An 18,774-nucleotide genomic window follows, 5' to 3' on the forward strand; every position below is an offset into this window, starting at 1 on the left:
CATCACAGCACATGCTGATTTAAAACCTCTGGCCACACAACTGCGGCTTTAGGCCGGTTATTTTTACTCCTCACCCCAGACGTCATCACATAGTTTAACAGCATCGGTCAGCATCTGTGAGAAACAACCATGGAGCGTGATCCACCAATAGCGAACCCAGGGATATGCAACTCGAGGAGCTCGTGCGGATCCCAAGTTCTCGCCACCCCACGTGATCGAGGCGCAGATGTGGTCATACTCTTCCTGAGTTATGGACTAGTGCTTCCATGTGCCCCGTTTGTTCCTCGGCGACAATGAGACGGACATGGTCGGCGAACCGGAGATGGCAAAACCGAGTGGGGCTTCCTTCTATGAGCGCATGATGACGTGAGACACCAGATCAAGGATGCTACCCTCATGGTCCTATTAAACGCGCTCCGTTTCTCACACCCTTCCCAAAGTCCCCACCCTTCTCTGACCTCTAGCCATGCCCAACAACGCCTACAAGGACCTCGAAGATGCGTATGCGGCCGACGCCGACCTGTCCTCGAAGAACGTAGTCTACACCGCCACCAATGGTGCTCCCATCGCTCACCCCTACGCCAGCCAGCGGGCGGGTTCCAATGGTCCACTCCTCCTACAGGACTTCCACCTAATCGACCTCCTGAGCCACTTTGACCGCGAGCGTATCCCCGAGCGCGTCGTACACGCCAAGGGTGCGGGGGCCCACGGCGAGTGGGAGTGCACCGAAGACTTCAGCGACGTCTGCCTCGCAGACCTGTTCAAGAAGGGTACCAAGTGTCCCGTTACCATACGGTTCAGCACAGTTGGCGGAGAGAGCGGCTCGAGCGACCAGGCGCGCGACCCGCGCGGTTTCGCTGTCAAGTTCCGAACGGCCGAGGGTAACTGGGACTATGTAGGCAACAACACGCCCATTTTCTTCCTCCGGGACCCCGCCAAGTTCCCTCACTTCATCCACACGCAAAAGCGCGACCCAGCCACCCATCTCGGCGGTGGCGACGACTCGACCCTCTTCTGGGACTATCTCAGCAACAAGTGAGTGTTCGCTCGGCACGGCTGATTGTAGCCCAGAGTCGGCTCACCAGGTCGTCTACCTCTTCGGTGACCGTGGCATCCCTTACGGCGTTCGCTACATGCACACCTACTACGGCCACTCCCTCAAGCTCATCAACAAGGTGAGGACACGGATACGGTGGAAGGGCTGACATCAGGGCGGCGAGTGGGTGTACGCCCAATTCCACCTCAAGTCAGACCAGGGCGAGAAGAACCAGACGGATCCCGAGAAGGCGCTCCGCGAGTCGCCCGACCTCATGCAGAAGGACCTCATTGAGGCCATCAACAGGAAAGACTACCCGTCGTGGACTTTGAGTGTCCAGCTCATGACACCCAAGCAGGCCGAGGAGGCGTGGGAGGAGAAGGGCATCAATGTCTTTGATCTTACCCACATCTGGCCCCACAAGGACTATCCCCTCCGCAAGATCGGCAAAGTCACCCTCAACCAGAACCCCAAGGCGAGTTTCCAATACAGGACTGAGCTCACATCAGAACTACTTTGCGGAGGTCGAGCAGGCCGCGTTCAGTCCGTCGCACATGGTGCCTGGCATCGAGCCTTCCGAGGACCCAGTACTGCAGTCGCGTCTCTTCTCGTACCCCGACACTCACCGCTACCGCCTTGGTACCAACTACCAGCAGTTGCCGGTCAACCTGCCGCGCACGTCGTACCCCATGGGCAACTTCCAGCGTGACGGTTCCATGGCTTTCTTCAACCAGGGCGGGCGGCCCAATTACCTCTCCACGATCGACCCGATCCAGTACAAGGACCGCAAGGTGAACCTGGACGCCGTACATGCCAAGTTCATCTCCAACGCCATCGTCTTCCTCTCGACCGTCCGACCCGAGGATTTCAACGCTCCCCGCGCCCTCTGGGAAAAGGTGTACAACGAGGAACAGCGAGAGCGTCTTATCAAGAACATGTCGCAGCACATGTCGACGGTTCGCGACAAGTCGATCATCGAGCGCCAGATCGGCATCTTCCGTGCCGTCTCTGAGGACCTAGCAAGTCGCCTCGAGAAAGCCACGGGCGTCAAGGGCCTCGAGACGCTCAAGGGCGTCACTTTCAATGGCTCGCATAACGGAATGGGCGGCGAGGACGTCATTCCTGCCAATAACCTGCCTGTAAGTCTATCGTGAGATGATTTGCCGCTAACAGGGTAAGCGCAAGGACGAGATCAGCTTTGAGAACGGCGGTCCTGGTGAGACGGCCCATCCCAAGTATACCTGAGGGCGTAAGTGTGCTTAGTTTGAGGGTCTCAGAGCGTTAGTAGCAATGTACATTCAAGCGTTCAGAAATGTGAGCAGCCAAGTCAAGTGGGCAACAAAGCCATCTGCGTCGCGTCTGGCACACGTCGGCGGCCCCGTCCAGTATCTTGGGAGCCTTGTGCAGCGGCTCACCCGATCACCGGGGTGGTACAATGGCCCATTATTCAGAGCACCGGCTTGATGGTGCCCGGTTAGCCAGGCCCCAGATAATCTGTGCCTTCCAGATGAGAAAAGGCGACCAAGTCGTCGGTGATGTTCCGATAACATCTCGAGATCCGAAACGCTGAAGGATGGGGGATCGATGTTCCGATGGATCATTTTGGCGTTGGTGCATCTCGTGACCGGCGCTCAGCGCTACAGCAACACAGGGCCTGGATCGTCGTGGATCGTGGATTGCCTGGATCGCCTGGATGAATGGTTTAGCTGGATGTTCTCAGACCGGAGAAAATGGAGGTGTCAATCCGATGATCAACAAGCCCTGGGTGCGCGATCGTCAGGGTCCGCTCGGGACGCGTTGCGACGAGGTATTGATGGGTCTTCCACGACGACAACCTGACAACCGACTGGTCACAGCTGAGAGAGTTTCGGAAGATGTGAGAGTTAAGGAGAAACGGATACACCAAAGGGAGCAAAATTGAGCTCTGAGGGTTTACAAGGTACCCCCAGGTATGGTAGGCAGACAAGGGGAGAGTTAGGGAAGGTAAGGGACACCCCAGATGTGTGGGTCAGGTCAATATTATTACCGTCCCTGTTGATCCTGTGTCTGATGTGCCTCAGGGACAATCCAGGTCCACAATGCCATTGTGCCATTGTTCTCTTGTTCACACAATGCTCTCATCCAATCCATCTTACAGCTGTCACCTCTCAGCTCTCCGAGCCGCGGCACCCTCCCCCATGAGTTAGTCTCAACCGCGGACTACAAAGCGGGAGTCTGGAGAGACCTCTCACTATTTTTTTTTTACTTGGCAGGAAACAGGAACTGGGACAACCTGATCGGCGACGAGTCGGAACCAGACCCGGTCTGTGCACGCGAAAAAAGCGGCCAAGTTGGCCGAAGGCTGCGCGTTGGCCATCTCGAGTCTCAACCGCCGAGACTTAGTTCTTTCCACCTCAGTCACTTACACTTACAAGGACACACTATCCCGCCTGTCACCGATACGGTCGCCGGTACTGCGGGCGGAGGCGGCTGTGTCCGCTGCTTTGTACTGTGGTTCAACAGATCGGCAGGATAAGTCGGAATCGGGAATGTGGCGCAGAAGCCCGATTGAGCAGTTGACAACATCCAAGTTTCGGGGTTGTTCGTTGCGTGTTCGCTAGCTTGGTCGCACAAGGCAACCTAACGATGGTTGCCGTCAACAAGATGGCGTTGGAGCCTCGTTTGCTCAGTTGAGCCTGCACATCTACAGCATCTTTGAGACCGCCCGGGCTTCCCTCTGCACCCACCTTTCCCCCACAATACACTCTCAATAGAGATCAACCAAGACGGGGAGCGTCAATCGCAGCTTTATTCGAATGTGGTGCGTAGGGATGAAACTGGGCTCACCGTCCTTGCTTCCCTGTCAAGCTGCCGATGAGAGGACCCTCCGGATGCTCCAGCTTCCTCGGACCAAACCGTGCGGGAATTTTGCTCCGCAGGCCAGCGCTGCCATAATGCCTAGGATGCCTTCTTCCCACAGCGGCCGGAGAACTCGGGCGTCCAGCGAAGCGGCCCGCCTCGTATAGCGCCCTGCTGCCTGCGATACTATCAACTACTGAACTCGAGATCACGATCTCCTGCTCGACTGTCCATGGACGCTTCGTGGCGTTGAGTGAATGCCATCCCTCACCACACCCTCGACCATCTTCTAGCTGGCACAGCGGCTCGTGTGGTTGCTTTCCTCGTCACCGTCCTCCACTCTCTTTCCTCCTACTATTCGGTCTCTCTGGAAGTTGAGATTGTCCAACGAGATCAATGGCTCTTCTTCCTGCACCACCATCCCCCGCTGCCAGAAGAATCCCCCCGCACTGGCCGTACCGCATCCCTCTCACCGGGAGCTATTGCCCGTCACCCTCTCCCCATTGGTTCCACGGGGCACCGGCGAGCTGTACGTATTTTCTGCAGATTGGTTGATACCAAATTGTCGTGTTAATGTCGAGGTGGACGACTAGGTCGTATGCCGAAGCTCGGCACGCTGTTCGCGACATAAAGTCACGTGTTCTTCCCGTAGGCCCGCTACTCCAACGTCTGCCCCTGTATCCGCCGGCACGATCTTGCCGAGATCTATTCCCATCCTGAGGTCTGATCACTTAATGCCGTGTCGCCGCGTTCCCGCGCTTCGTGAAGTGTGTGACCATTGTTGTGGAGCTAGCCCAGCTGGCCCGTGGCATGCGTTCCTGGACCGCGCATTCGGGGCCGGATTCATAGGACTTCACTGCTTGGTCATGTCCCAGCTCGCTTCGACCTTGGTGGGTATCCATGGAACAGGCATGCTTTGGGCCCTGCCCCCCGCCCCAAAGAACCGGTTAGGAAGCACGCTCCTGTCCATCTCAGGCAAGGAACATTGCTGAGGGACTAACGAATGTATGTCATCAGCCTCTTTGTGGAGCGTGGGTATACGTAGTGCCACAATTCCGTCACCCGGGTCACTGTTACAATGCCAAGCAGCCAGCTTAACGAGCATCAGGCTGAACTGGGACGAGTGTCGTAAGTCGCGTCGGAAACAGCCTTACTTTAGGCGCAAGGAAATACTCTCATGCAAGCAGCGCAGGTACGCAAACTCAATTTCCGCCACGTGGCAGTATTTTCGTCAGTTGACTCAACCCTTGTCTCTAGCAGTTGACTCAACCCTTGTCTCTGGAGCAGGCTTCGCCGTCTCAACGTCCTGCTAAGGACTTTCTCAACTGCAGCGAGCGAAGTTGTTTGTTTGTCGCTCCTCATCGAATATGAGTGAGGCAAGCTGCCGGGACGCTTCTGGGTCTCGCCACACTAGCGTCACCAACCGTGGTTGGCCCTGTCCAAACTTGCGAAGGCGATGTGTTGGGGGAATACACCCACCCCCCAGACTGTTACTGCACTCAAGGCGCTAAGGCCGTCCTCGTCCAACTCTTTGTATGTTCCCTCGTTTCCGGACCCTTGCATCCTACGCCCTGGGTTTCTCCTGAACTCAACTCCGTTCGTCGTCAGGCCGTGACAGCGGAAGAGCATCAACTCCGCAAGACCCAGGACGTTACCCCTACTGTTTTCACTTGTACTCTCGTCCAGCAGACCTTGGAGGACAATCAAAAGCTGCCTGCCGTGTGTTCAGTCATCCATTTCGGACGCTGTACCGAATGGGAACACGAAAGCAGTCCTTGGTTCTTCCATTCAACACCATCCCTCCCTTCTTTAGTGATCACAGCGATTCGGAACTGGATCATGCGGTCGAGGACCTGGCAGCTTTTATTTCCGGACTCGAATGCGACGTTGACTACATGTGAGTGGCCCATTCATATTGTGCTGGAGTCTACGGGAAAGATTGGCGACAGATTGGAGTTCTGGACATTGTTCACATTATCGCTCCAAGTCTCCAAACACCTGATCACTGTGAAGGCCTACTCTCTTGAAGCTGTGACCATCAGCTTCCCATCCTGATTTCTGTACCAGGTTACCAGGTTCAGGTTACCTACAGTTGATGGACGTCTCGCAACGATTATAGTGCCGCACTGACTGCAGGTTCATCGCTCCTCCTTGATTACTCGGACTCCGGTTTCCGACTACGCTACGGCCTTCTCCGAGACAGCTAGACGATAGCGCCACATTCCGGAAGTCCTATGCGTGCTGGATGCGTCCCAGCCCTGGCAGCAAGCTGCCATACCATCCGGCGACCCACAGCGTTCTGGTTAGCGAACAAAAGCCAGAATTCGGACTGAACGGACCGGAGTAATCCGAACAGTGCCCTCCCTGGTTCTAGATGATATTGTCTCACGCTAATGGGTTGGCTGTGGTCTAGAAACGTTCCGTCATCGTCCCCAGTCGCCAGGTCTCAGGACCGCTATCCGTGTCTCCTATCTGAGACAGGCATATCGTGCGAGTGACCCAGCGTGTGTCTATTAAGGGCGGTCCACAACCGAACAGGAAAACGTTTGACAGGTTGGCAACCCTTCCGGATGCCACCCCAGGAGGTCCAAAGGACAACGACCGCTGTTGCTGATAATTAACACAGCGAGATTAGCAGAGCAGTCGCTGGCCTATCGGAGAGGGCGGACTCCGCTATCCAGCTGACGAAACGCTTAGTGGACCCAAGACCGGGACTAGTAACAGCACAGCACGAACCAGGGCTGACTACGAAGACCGACTAAGGAGAGTAGCTCGCGCGTCATCGGTAAGAAATACCGTCGAGTACCAGGCCTCGGTCACCTGCCCAGAGCGACTTCAAAACGCGTTTCCGGTCAGCTTCCGGCAATAATTCTTGACAATTTCAGCGATTGTGGCGACGCCGCGTTCGAATCGCTCCCACGCGGCGTCTTGCAGTGCATTCAATCCTTATGCATTCATTCTATTTATCCACAGGAACGTGACTGGGGTGTCAGCAATATGTCTGTGGCACCTCATACACTCACACTACCATCTGGTGGCACCACCACGAGCCTTCTCCCCAGCCCTTCTTCTTTGGTACATGCTGAGGACAAACTTCTTAAAGAATGCCTTCTGAACTTCAAGCCACACACGCTATGCTGCTTCCCAGACCTCATCCAAGGTGTGTGGGCGAGGGGACACCATGGCTAGACGACGCTTGAGCTCTGCCCATGCATGTTCTGGAGTTGTGTAGCGCTTCCCAGGCACAATGGATGATGTTGAGAGTGTCTGTGCAAGAGAAAAACTGCATAGCTGCTCTGGTTGGCCAGGAACAGCGATCCGCGCGCAGGGGTTCGAACGCAGAATAGTCACGATTATCAAGAATTATTGCCAGAAGCTGTACTACCTTCGAAGCAGGTGAAACCACCTCGTTTGACCAACTGTGCTGACCGTTAGCCCAGAAACTGGTCAAGAGCAGTTTTTGCCAATTCTGCTAATGCCGTGGCGGGTTACAATGGCCAAACCAGCACTAGTAGCGCTTCGAGCATAATTTTAGCTTGCTCGCCGTTGGCGCGTTTTGTTCATAACCACGTTTTTTCACCGCACGACAGGTTGTTGATCGTTCCGCGTCACGCAGTGCCAAGGAGGGTGTACTGAGCTCATCATCTGGCCCTTCGAACTGGAACAAGCTTACGGATACCAAGTGGAATTATGGCCATGGTCGAGCTCGGGTACGAACGATCAAGACGCTTCGTGTAGGTCCCCAATAACATCTGTGAGCGGGGTATGTGTGGTTGGTTACACGACGTTTCACGACCAAGAAATGTGGTTGGTGTCTGGCCAAGGGCCCAGCTGTCGTCACGACTGCAGTTACATCCATATGGTTGATCGTGATGTATGCGTCAAACGCATGGGAGATCCACTCACCACATGGTCGGGTTGATGGGCTGGATGGAACGTAAATCTTGGATGTGTATTGGTGCCACTGCAAGACGCGTCAGCTTGTTAATTCTGATTACCATCTCCGCCTCCTGGTTCTCACTTGGAGACCACCAAAGGGCAGCAGTACACATCATGCATGTGCCAAATAAATTTTGATGCCTATAGATGTGGATGTGGAGGACCGCGGCGAGGCTGCCTGTAGCAAGGGCTGAGGCTGCTTACCGCAGGCCCGCCCTTCTATTCTATGCAAACAATCATGCGTGTTCCCTGTCTTGTCTCGTCATATGGTATAATTACGTCGAGTGTCGTCAGGCGGAGGCTCGGCCTAGTTGCTCCGCGCAAACAGCTTCTTGTCATGGCAGAGGTTGCCACTGCAGTGGCAGTTACTCGTTATGGACTGTGTCTTCTGCCTCATCTGTTTCGCCATCTTCATTACGTGGGCGGCGCTTCAGGCGTTAGTACTCGACACACATACTCTCTCCTCTTGTCTCCCTGTCGTCGATGTCGTGTAGCGCCCACCGTACCACTCACCCCCAAGTGTCGCTCGCCCTGGCGTAGAAACTCTGTGGATAAGGGTGTGATGGCAACCGGACCAGGGAATTCCTGTGGTATACTGGCAGCGTCAGCCCCGTCGAAAGACGTCTTCCGCGCGTCTAGACTCACATGACATCGAAGGGATCGGTGCGGCAATAGGTCAAAGGATGCGTTACTCCAATGGACGTGCCAATATGAGGCGGACTGTGGCAGAGTTAGCACAATGAATTGGACCGGTGCCTAGTGGCACATGGCAACAAGCGCAAGGTCAGGGCCAGGTACCGACCGCCAGGTCCAATGTCACACGTACCCTGCGGGATCCAAAATCTTGCCTTCCAGGCGGTATTGCCCCTCAGGCCGCACAATCTAAAAGTGGTCAGCGACGCCGACACATGATCAGATGGTTGGTTGGTAAGCCAAGCCCGAAGGCTCCAACAGTTCGGTGACTAGAACTGGGCTGGGTCTAGGGAAGGAGCGGAGAAAAAGTGCCAGCACGGCCCCACTACTGTTTCAGGAGGTGGCTCCCAGACCTCCAAAGCTCCTAGATCTCCTCCTCACCCCTCCCTGCGGATGCCAAACTCTCCTTACGCCAAGGGGCTGAGCCACTCACCAAGTCTTGGAAGATGAAGTAAAGGCCTTTGCGTCCTTCCCGAGTGAGAATTTGAGGCGTTCGAACAGATGAGCCCAAGAGTGTGCGTTGTACAGAGTATGGTGGAGGAGCAGATGTGGGATAATAGGGCTGCACGGTGCCACGAGCTGAGTTGTCAGAAGACAGAGACTCCGACGAGGATACTTACGACTTGGAGGTCGAACGCGCATCAGGGAGCGAGAGTCAATGCCGTCTGGCGAGACTAACTCGACGCCCATGGTCAGATGAACCAGACGCCGTGCAAGAGTGGCATTGCTGTTTGTCAATGATGTCGCCTGGGATTTCACAGGCCAAACGTACTCTGTCTCTACCTCTTCGCCCTTTTCGTTTCGAACCTGCAGTTGCACAATGAGAGGTGGGGTAAGAGGAGGCCAACCCTATAGCCTAGGTCAGCATAGTAAACGAGTAATTTCTGCAAGTAACGCACTCTCCGGAGGGCCTCGACGCCCAGCGCTTTGCCTCGCTCGGGGCTTTGAAGCACTTCGAGCTCATATGTCCTGATTCCGTTAACAGCAAAACTTGGACACGGAACGGCTCATCACATACCATCCAGATGAGTCTGCGAGTTGCTGTCCGCCTTGCCAGCCACTTCTTGGGATGCGATGGGGCCTGAGAATCAGATAGGCCTCAGTAGGAGGAGGTCGCACTGCGCTTCCATATACTGCTGATGCGGAACCCGGCCCGCTACCGGCCTCAGCAGAGCTGGGGCGGCGAGTGGTACGTGTCCTGTCATAGTCTGGCTGAAACCCAGGTAAAAACCCTGTTTCCGAAGGTGACGAGCTTCCTTCGCGTGGAGGCGACGGTGCCGAGGCGGGCGGTGGTGGTGGCACTCGCTGGATCTGCGACGGTGATGCAGGCGGTGGGGGTGATGGCTGGCTCCGGAGGGAAGGGCCAGAGTGCATGCGTGAAGATCCTCCTGGAGTCGGATATCCTGGTCCACCATACGGTGGTCCCCATTGTGCCCAGCCACCTGGTGGTGGTTGCCCAGGCTCAGCGTGAGAGGGAGGCGCATAAGCATATGGGTATGGGTGGGAACCTGGCGGCTGATAGGCGAGACTGGACGTCAATGCTGGGTGTCGGGGTGTACTTGGTGTGGATCCCGTTGTACCACTCCAGTGGGGATTTGGTCGCGAGTATTCCGGTGCAAGAGGGGGGCGGGAAACAGCCATGTGTGATACTGGCTGGTGAGAACGTGGTGGTCCTGGTTGAGCGTGGTGATAGCCGTAATCGTATCCGGGTCGGCTAGGCCCTGCTTGGGAATAGTGATATCGTTCCTCCTCCCGCCGATAGTCTGGCCGAAAAGGATCGCGGTCTCGATCCATAGCAGAAGGCGTCGGGAAGGAGGCAGTGCGCCTGGGAGCCATATAGTCCCGGTGGCTCGAGGTTGGGCGGCTATTGTACCCTCGTGCGTCCGAGGGGTATCGTTCGACGTCGTCGTATGGCCTTTGACGCTTGCTGGGGTGTGTTTCTGGTGATGGGTGGGATAGGAACGAATCGTTGGAACGGTAAGAGTGAGGTTGTTGAGCGTGTGGATGTGACAAGTGTGAGTGCGAGTTACTCTGAGAACGAGGACGACGGGCTGGGGCTGGGGGGGGCGAGGTCGAGGGTGGACCGATGGGGTACGCCGTGGGGTACGCCCCGGATGTGTGTCTTTGATTGGGAACAACTGGTGAGTCGGTGTCTGTGGCGGATGTGTGCGAGGGACGGTCGTGGCGGATAGGATGTGACAATGCAGTCAAAGACGATGCTTCGTCAGAGGGCATGGTCGAGTAACCAGGAGGAAGGCTTGGTTGTGGTGTTCGTGGGGTCACAGTCATTGCATGACTTTGCAATGATTGGCGGTTACGCGAGCAGCTGAGGATGTGGTTAGCGGGGGCGGATGCCACATTGTTGGTTTGGGGAGGAATGTACAAGACTACTTTACTCACCATGAACACTACACACAAGTCTGGCGATTTGGACAGGGACGACGACTAGACTGCAGACGAGAGTGGACCGGCCACTGCACGAAAAGGGTCGACTTGTCGCATGCAACAGTTACGACGCTGCTTGACTGGATGAGGCAAGCAGCTCTGTTGGAACCAACTTGGCTTCGTACCGAGTCAAGGGAATTTGTCCTTTAGTCACCAGGGCTGGGTTGCGAAATGAGGACTGGCGATCAAGTAGGGCCGATGATGCGGGGGGAAGGGGGGAGGAGAAAGGGTTGATGTGACGGGGAAAGGGGATGGAGCAAGGGTTGTGTGGTTGCGTGGTTGTGTGTGGGTGGTGGTTGTGTGGTAGTGACAGTGGGATTCAGAGATTTTGGGGGATGGATGGATGGATGGATGAAATCAATGTTCTTTGGTGACGCTGATTTAGGTCCCAGGTGTTCTGGTGGATTGATGATTCGAGGATTGAGGATTCAAAGATCAGACTACCCGAGTGAGGTTTATTGCCATGTAGGGAGCGAGGCGAGGTCCAAGGTTGGCAAAGTTCCAAAAGGCGTACAGTCAACCAGCGGGTCGAGCGGATCGGGGGTTTGAATCAGATCGAGACCTAACAGGGTTTCGACTGTGCAAGAGCCGCCAGACACAGACACAGACACACTCTACCCTTCTCTCCACACCCTCTCTCTCTCTCTCCTGACCAGGACTCGACCTGGGCACTCTAACGTCGTCGTCGATCCTAGTCCAAGCTGGTTTCCAAACGCACAATGCCGGATTGTGCAGTTGGAAAGACAAGCAAGTCGACAAGGTCGTGTAGACGAGTGTTGTCAAGCTAGTGGGTGGGATACCAAGTCGAGGCACAATCGAAAAGGGAGAGGTGGGAAGGCAAGCGTGTATTGGTGAGTGTGCAAGTTCAAGTGAGGTAGTAGGTTGTGGGGAGAATGTGTGCAAGGGGCTAGAGATGTCGCTTGTGTTCGATATCGAGAGGGAGGCAAGGGCGGAGGGAGGTAGAGAGCAAGGAAGGACGCAAGGAGGGAGGGAGAGGAGGGAGGAGGGGGCGGTGGGAGATCCAAGCGTGCTTGTTCCAAAGGGACGTTGAACAGTTGTGAGAAATGAGCAAACCAAAGTGTGTGCCCCGTGAGTTTGTGCGTGTGATGTGTGTCTGAGTGTTGTTGTTGTGATGATACGCATGGACTGGACTGAGTATTACCCATGAACTGTGTCATATGGGGGAGTATACAACTTGCCCAATTACATAGGATGGGATGATGGAGAGAGTGAGGTGGGGGGGGGATGAGGAGGGGTGGAGCAAGAGAATGAGGAGGGGCGGAATGCAAGGTAGTAAGCGGAGAGCGGATACAACCCACACGTACGACGAGTATGTCAAGGTATCCCAACCGGGACAGGGTACAGCTCTGGTCACAGGTCAGGGTCTGGCAGGGCAAGGAAAAGGAAGGAACGAGGGGAAAAAGGGAAGGGGGAATCAAGGGAACGCGGGGGAAAGGGTTAAGGATTAAAAGGGTTCATTTGACATTTACCCTTGCTTCCCTCTCTTCTACCCAGTTGCACGGTCAACTACTTGTACTTGGTGTACCCATACACAAAGTATACAGATACAGATACGCTACAGTCAGAAGGAATAACTCCATATCACAACCATTATAGCTTTCTCGGCATTTCTTTGTGTCCACCCTCCCTTGGGCCAAGCCTGTCAAAAGGGCCTATTATGTTGCTTTTAATCTTCCAATCTTTCAATGTTATACCCGGGAGTGACCAAAGTGACTAGTTGAAGGGGTTTTTGTCTATTGCGATCAATATTCCCTCCACTGTTCTCCTCGAGTTTGAAGAATGACGATTGTCGCGTGCCGATCAAACCAGAGGCAAAAGTAATGGATACACTGATACATGATCCACGGTCCAGGGATTAACAGTCATCACTCAGTTTGAATCAATTCAATCACTCAAGCTCCCAAGTGTCACATGTCGGATCCTCCCCTTTTAAACCCTTTCGATCATTAGTGAACTGAACCCTGGAGGGTAACATGGAGTAGGTAACCAATACCACCTTTGGTAATGAGGATAATTCACGTATCCCTCAGGGAATGTTGCTCAGGTGTGCCCTATAATACCTGAGAGTAGCTGGAGCAGATTGACCTGGAACATAGAATGGGCGTCGACGCTACCTCGGTCATCTCGATTTACATGACCCATGGCTACATGGGCAACTTGTCTCGGGTCATTTGTTAAAATCATGTTCCGCTCCCACATCAGCCACAACCCGTATAAGTCGGCTCAAACTTTCCGCAAACCGCAACTGAGATCCTTGTCACATCGACTCTGACAACAGCCCACTTCTAGACTAAACCTCTGGGCCTCGTAACACACTATTCTAAAGATAATCGGATAAACTGATGATATGACGATTCGGATGACAGCATGACAAACACGATGACCGCTGGCCACCCTCGTCCCATTCCAACCATTCCAACCAGCAGCGGGCCTGGATCTCGGTGAACAAAAGCAACGAAAGCAACGAAAGCAACAAAAGCCCATGTCCCAAGATTGTCCCCCCTGTTTCTCTCGTCATCCAACTGTTCCCTCTCGAAAACCAGTCCGGTTCCGCCTCCACTCCAGCATGAAATGAAAATGCCGGAAAGCTGGAAACCGCCAGAAATTACTTCCCGGCAATCCAGGTAAACTGCCCTAACTTTGACAAGTAGTGACTAATCCAGGTGACAGGGGCTGGATCGACAGAGAGCTCAGCGACCGCCTTGTAAGCCGGCAACGCCGCGGTGACCGACGCGGTTCACCATTCCCATGTCTATCACCTTACACTTGGAATTAGGGATGGGGACTCGAAGCTTGGCGCTCGCACTAGAATCGACTGCAGGATCGCAGGGACCCATTATCCGTGATTTCAGGGTTGGCCTCGGGACTCGGCTCTCGGCTTATGGCTTGCGGCTCGCCACTGAATCATATTGTTCATTCCGCAGCAACCGTGCCGTCCACTTTCGAGCCTTGGAGCCTTGGAACGCCCCTGTGGTGCAGCTCGCGCAATTGCAGTTCCTGTTGAACCACCATCAATGATCTGTGGGTAGGTTCCGGGTCGTCGCGTGGATCGCGTGGACCAGCGCGACAAGCTACTTGCCATGTTTGCCGCGTTTCGAACTGTACCGTTTACAGTGCCGCCCCTGGCCCTGAGAATGCCTAAAGCTTGAAAGGCTACGACTGATCGACTGCTCGACGGGCCAAGTGTCTTTAATCATTCGCGTCCGCCAGGCACAAACACACTGCACATTACAGGAAAACTAGGTGGCGCGAGGTCCAGTTCAGGACGACGCAGGTTCTGGCGATCTTGGCGATCGTCGGTGTCGATGCTTTTATCTGGCATTGTCAGAATGCCACCTTGTCCGTCCGGCGCGTCCGGAACGGATCCCATGGGACCTTGCTCCCCGGAACAACTTGATCCCAACCTATCAATGCATCCATACACCGAAACTCTGAAACAGGGCATAGTTTATTGGTTGTCAGAGTTGATGAGATGACAGAGTCAAAATCGCAGTGCCGAGGGTCGTGCACATGGTCGGGTTGGCCACCATGGCGTTACGGGATACGGGAATATTGGCGTCCCAACTCACAGCTTTGGACAAAGTTGCCACTGGATGATGGATGACGTGAGCCATTGTGGCCAATCCAGCAAACTGTTCTGGAAGTGGTCGGCATGCGCAGGACCCCATTTACCAAACCAGTATTCCTACAGTAAACACCCAGTCGGTATTCGGGAACCATCAACGCGGCCCGTCCTCGCGGATCGGTTGAGGGTTCTGGAGATCGGCGGGCGTTGTCGGTCCGCAAACATCGGTGTTCCGCCATTCAGTGCAGCAAGTGCGGCAGGTGACGCAAGTGTCGCAAGTCTGGTAACCTCTCCCGCTTGAAGGAAAAGAGGAAAAACAAAAAAGCAAAAGAGTTGAGGGTTTGGCGGGACAAGGGTACAAGGGAAAGGATGTGTGTTGCCGTGGACCCAGTGTGCGGGAGAGGTACGGCAAGGCGTGCTTCGCGGATCTGGTGGCCAGCGGGCTAGATTCAGGTTGCGTGAATCGCATTTCACTTAGCCTGCCGCTGCTCTGTTAGGTTACATGTATCTCGTAGCGCTGTTGGATAGGGAACGGTTGGTTCTGAATTTTCCTTGTTTGCACAAAGAATGAAAAGTGACGAGCGCCGGTGCCGCGGCGACTCGGGGAATAGGCCTGACACGTGCCGTAATCTCCTTTGGGTGAACCCTGAACCGTGATTCGCAAATCCTGACATCATCCTTCTCCCTAAGCCAGATGTGGCAAATGTAAACCTTGCCTCCTGCCACTGACAATGCCAACGAAAAGCATCGTCCGGCGCGATATGGCCCTCGGCCCTCTCGATCTCGACAAGGATGCCTACATAAACTTCCATCTTGTTGTCTCAAGAGCAGTCCGTGTGTCGTGTTGGCCCCGCTCGGTCAAGTTTAACCACATAAAGCTCACATCAAACCAAACCCTTCAAAACCGGACGCGCGGCCCAGATGTAATAACCCCCTCTGCCTCAATCTCGACGAGGATTCCCGCGCCAATAAACGTAATCCCCCCAACAGTAGTATTGACAGGCCGCGCATGCGGTCCAAACACAGCTCCGTGGACGCGAACGACGTCCTCCCACCCCTCGACCGAGGAGAGGAGCACGCGTGTGCGAGTGACGTCCGCCAGACTCGCACCGAGAGAGCGCACCGCGCCGCCAATAATGTCAAGCGCGTGCGTCGACTGGTCAGCGGCTCTTGCGCCTCCCACGACCCCCTTGCCTGATGGCATGGCGCGTGTTGTGGTGCCGGCTATGACGAAGGTGTTGCCTGTACGCACGCCACGGCAGTATCCCTTGCGTTAGCGAGCGAGGGTCGACGCGGAATGCGAGACCTGGAGCGATAAACGAGGAAGTAGTGTGGAATGCGGGCTACACCTTCGCTTATCCAACCCCTGACGGCAACTCACGGCAATAGGCTCGTATGGCGAGCCAGAGGATACTTCTACACGCCCGTCAGCTGCGATCACACGTTCCACCTCTTTGCGGTGTACATCGTCGTCTTCGGAAAGGTGGTGGCTGAGATCGCCGCTCGCGGTCAAAAACGGCGGATAGCGGTACTCGTCGCCACAGTCTCCTGGGAGGGCGGTGAGTTCATCCTGTGCAGCCGCGATGGCAGCGAGGTCAGTCGCGTCGAGAGTGAAAGAGAAGACAGCCCTGTTCGCTTCAATGTTGCTCGCGTCGAGGCGCGAGCCGACGATGACCGCAGCCACGCCAGGCTGCTGGAGGACGTAGCGGGTCGCGACGGCTGAGAGAGGTACGGTGTGCTTGGCTGCAATCTTTGCGAGTGACTCAATGAGCGCCTGGAATGGTTTCCAGCCACCTTTTTATCAGTTCTGGATCTGTCACGCCACCGCCACTCACCAGCTGCGTCGATGAAGCGCTTATACTTCCTCAAGCTCCAGTTCGAGAGCTCAGCCTCCTGTGGTTCCTCCTTGCCGAGCCACTTGTCCGAGACGAAGCCGCCTAACAGCGATCCGTACGCTAGGAGAGCGATGCCGTTCGCCTCCGCCCACTCGCCCATGCGCCGCGCGCGAGTGTCGAGCACGCTCACGCTCACCTGGTTGGTGGCGATACGGAATCCCGAGCTGTGTAGCATGCGCAGGTGGCGGAAATCCACGTTCGTCAGGCCCAGGTGTTTGATTTTGCCTGCCTCCTGCAAGAGGGCGAGGTGGTGGAGGTTGTCGCTGCTGTCAATTCCAGCCCAAGTTGATACACCTGACTACTGGTGCAACTCACATGTACTTGACCTCGTCGTACCGCCACACATGGTACTGCAGGAGGTCGATTGCTTCGGTACGCATGCGCGCACATGCGCGCTCGACAGCCTCTGCACACGCGGCCGCACCGCTCACGCTCGGCTCAGGGCACCATTTTGTGAACGCGACCAGGTCAGGTCCCGCAGCGCCGACGACTTCCTCAGCGGGCTGGGGTCAGCAGGCTGAGACGGAGAGTCAGCCGTGGTACAGCTTTTCAGGCCTGACAAGGTCTGACACTTAGTTGTGAGCCGAGCGCTGACTGCATATTGGAACAGAGTGACGCGAGCTCCGGCTGGACGTGCTCGGCTCCAGATACGTGATACAGAGCCGAGGTAGCCCAGCACCATCGAGGAATGCGATGTCCACTCCTCCGGAGGAACTGGGTCAGCTAAACCCAGTTCTGACTCCGGCGCTAGCCCTGTCGCGCTTCTTGGGTTTCTGGGAAACCCCGAACAGGGGTAGCTACCTCCGTCGGCCAGATGGTCAGGTGGTCAGGTGGCCAGGTATTCTCACGTAGGGGTTCCAGGGTTCGGCGTTGGCGTGGGAGACGGAGTGGGAATCGGTGGGGGGAGGGTGGGGTAAAGGGAGGTGGGGGAAAGGGGGGTGGGGGAAGGGGGTTGGGTGGGGGATGGAGTAGGGAGGGATGGGATAGGAGGGGGAATGGGGGGGGGGGGGGGGGGGGGGGGGGGGGAAGTGGTTCACGGAGGAGGAATTGGGGGAACGGAGGGAGTGAGGAACGACAAGTCTAGAACGGATCCGACGACTACGTGCGTACTAAGACGGATCTGGCGACTATGCGTGTGGGGGATGCTGGTTCGCGACGTGGATGCGTGATATACCAGTTCAAGGCAGGTGGAACGCAAGTCGCTCAGCATGACACGACCTCTTATGTTCTAATGCTTATGTGCCACCGCGCGGATGCAGCTCGCCCCGCGCCAACGCCGAGTACCGAGCGGGGAACGTGTAATCGGGGTGACGCGATGACGAAGACCAGTTCCACTTCCATTCGATGCCTCGCATGGAATGTGGCGCTTTCTGATCTCCCGTGTGTTGGACGTGTGGATGGGTGTGGTTGTGGTTAAGACCTTGGAGCTAGTGCCGATGGCACCAACCGTCACACTCGTAGGGGCTGGCCGTCGCGGATAACGCGAGATCGAGAGATCGAGATAGCTGATGAAACTCTCTGAGCCGATGTAGTTCTGGGTGGCCGCTTGCGCAACAAGTGTAGAGCTTCGTTGAGGTAGTTGACCATCACGCCAGGTGGCGGGATACGAAGCGCACGGCGCACGCTGTCCCAGAGCCTCGACGACGATAGCCCCACCCGCCACACGAAGCAGCTGCGACTCAGGTCACCTGAACGTTGCGCCGTCTCGTAACACTTCCGAGGGACACGAGACGGCCACAGAACTCACGCCATAGTCTGCTGTTAGCTCGAGCCGATCGCCGTCCCCGTATCCCCAGCCGAGCTGCCCGTCTGGCGGCATAGGCCACCTCTGAATCGGCCGCATGCAGCCGAGCAATGGCAGCAGCTATTCAGGTCACCTGAATATCGCAGCACCATGCGCCCATGCGTCCCGCCTCGTATGCTATCGCGCTCGCCACACACAAGTCTGAGTCCCGACGCAGACGAACACTACTCACGGTCAGCACAGTCAAACGCCGTAAAACCCGCTTCGACGTATCTGCGCGCCGCGGAGGCCGCGACTGCCGTGTCGACTTCGGAACCATGCCCGTCCGCGAGCTGCCAGAGGCCGTTGACAATACGCGGGATGGTGAGTGTGCCTATCGCTGTCGTTTCCATTGCGTGCATGGGAGATGAAGATGGGTGAGAGAAAGGTGAGAAAGGTTAGAAAGGGAAAGATGAGAAAGGTGAGGGTTGAACGACACGAGGAAACACGAGGGCGAGGAACATCATCGGACTTGGATGAATGCCGAGTCGGGAGTCGCTCGATCGGTGACTCACACGTGAGTCGAACAGAACCAACAACAGGGAAGAGCCGTTAGAGC

General features: G+C 55.8%; 3 protein-coding genes across 3 annotated transcripts; 1 reads left to right on the plus strand and 2 right to left on the minus strand.

The window, feature by feature from the left end:
* Nucleotides 1-466: 466 nt before the first annotated feature.
* Nucleotides 467-2,281, plus strand: CcaverHIS019_0207770 (uncharacterized protein; the record flags this gene model as incomplete). The annotated part of the gene is made up of 5 exons (XM_060597827.1): nt 467-1,035; nt 1,067-1,175; nt 1,212-1,487; nt 1,546-2,175; nt 2,216-2,281. 5 exons carry the CDS (start codon nt 467-469, stop codon nt 2,279-2,281), a joined length of 1,650 nt encoding a protein of 549 aa, XP_060454681.1.
* Nucleotides 2,282-8,178: 5,897 nt separating this feature from the next.
* Nucleotides 8,179-9,880, minus strand: CcaverHIS019_0207780 (uncharacterized protein; the record flags this gene model as incomplete). The annotated part of the gene is made up of 9 exons (XM_060597828.1): nt 8,179-8,241; nt 8,327-8,408; nt 8,459-8,533; nt 8,640-8,695; nt 8,940-9,085; nt 9,127-9,233; nt 9,279-9,355; nt 9,406-9,475; nt 9,525-9,880. The coding sequence occupies 9 exons, from the start codon at nt 9,878-9,880 to the stop codon at nt 8,179-8,181; spliced, it is 1,032 nt and encodes a 343-aa protein (XP_060454682.1).
* Nucleotides 9,881-15,435: 5,555 nt separating this feature from the next.
* CcaverHIS019_0207790 (uncharacterized protein) lies at nt 15,436-18,577 on the minus strand (the record flags this gene model as incomplete). The annotated part of the gene is made up of 6 exons (XM_060597829.1): nt 15,436-15,804; nt 15,919-16,331; nt 16,373-16,695; nt 16,748-16,935; nt 18,180-18,187; nt 18,409-18,577. 6 exons carry the CDS (start codon nt 18,575-18,577, stop codon nt 15,436-15,438), a joined length of 1,470 nt encoding a protein of 489 aa, XP_060454683.1.
* Nucleotides 18,578-18,774: the final 197 nt, after the last annotated feature.

This window comes from Cutaneotrichosporon cavernicola (assembly GCF_030864355.1).
Source record: "Cutaneotrichosporon cavernicola HIS019 DNA, chromosome: 2".
Classification (NCBI taxonomy): Eukaryota; Fungi; Basidiomycota; class Tremellomycetes; order Trichosporonales; family Trichosporonaceae; genus Cutaneotrichosporon; species Cutaneotrichosporon cavernicola.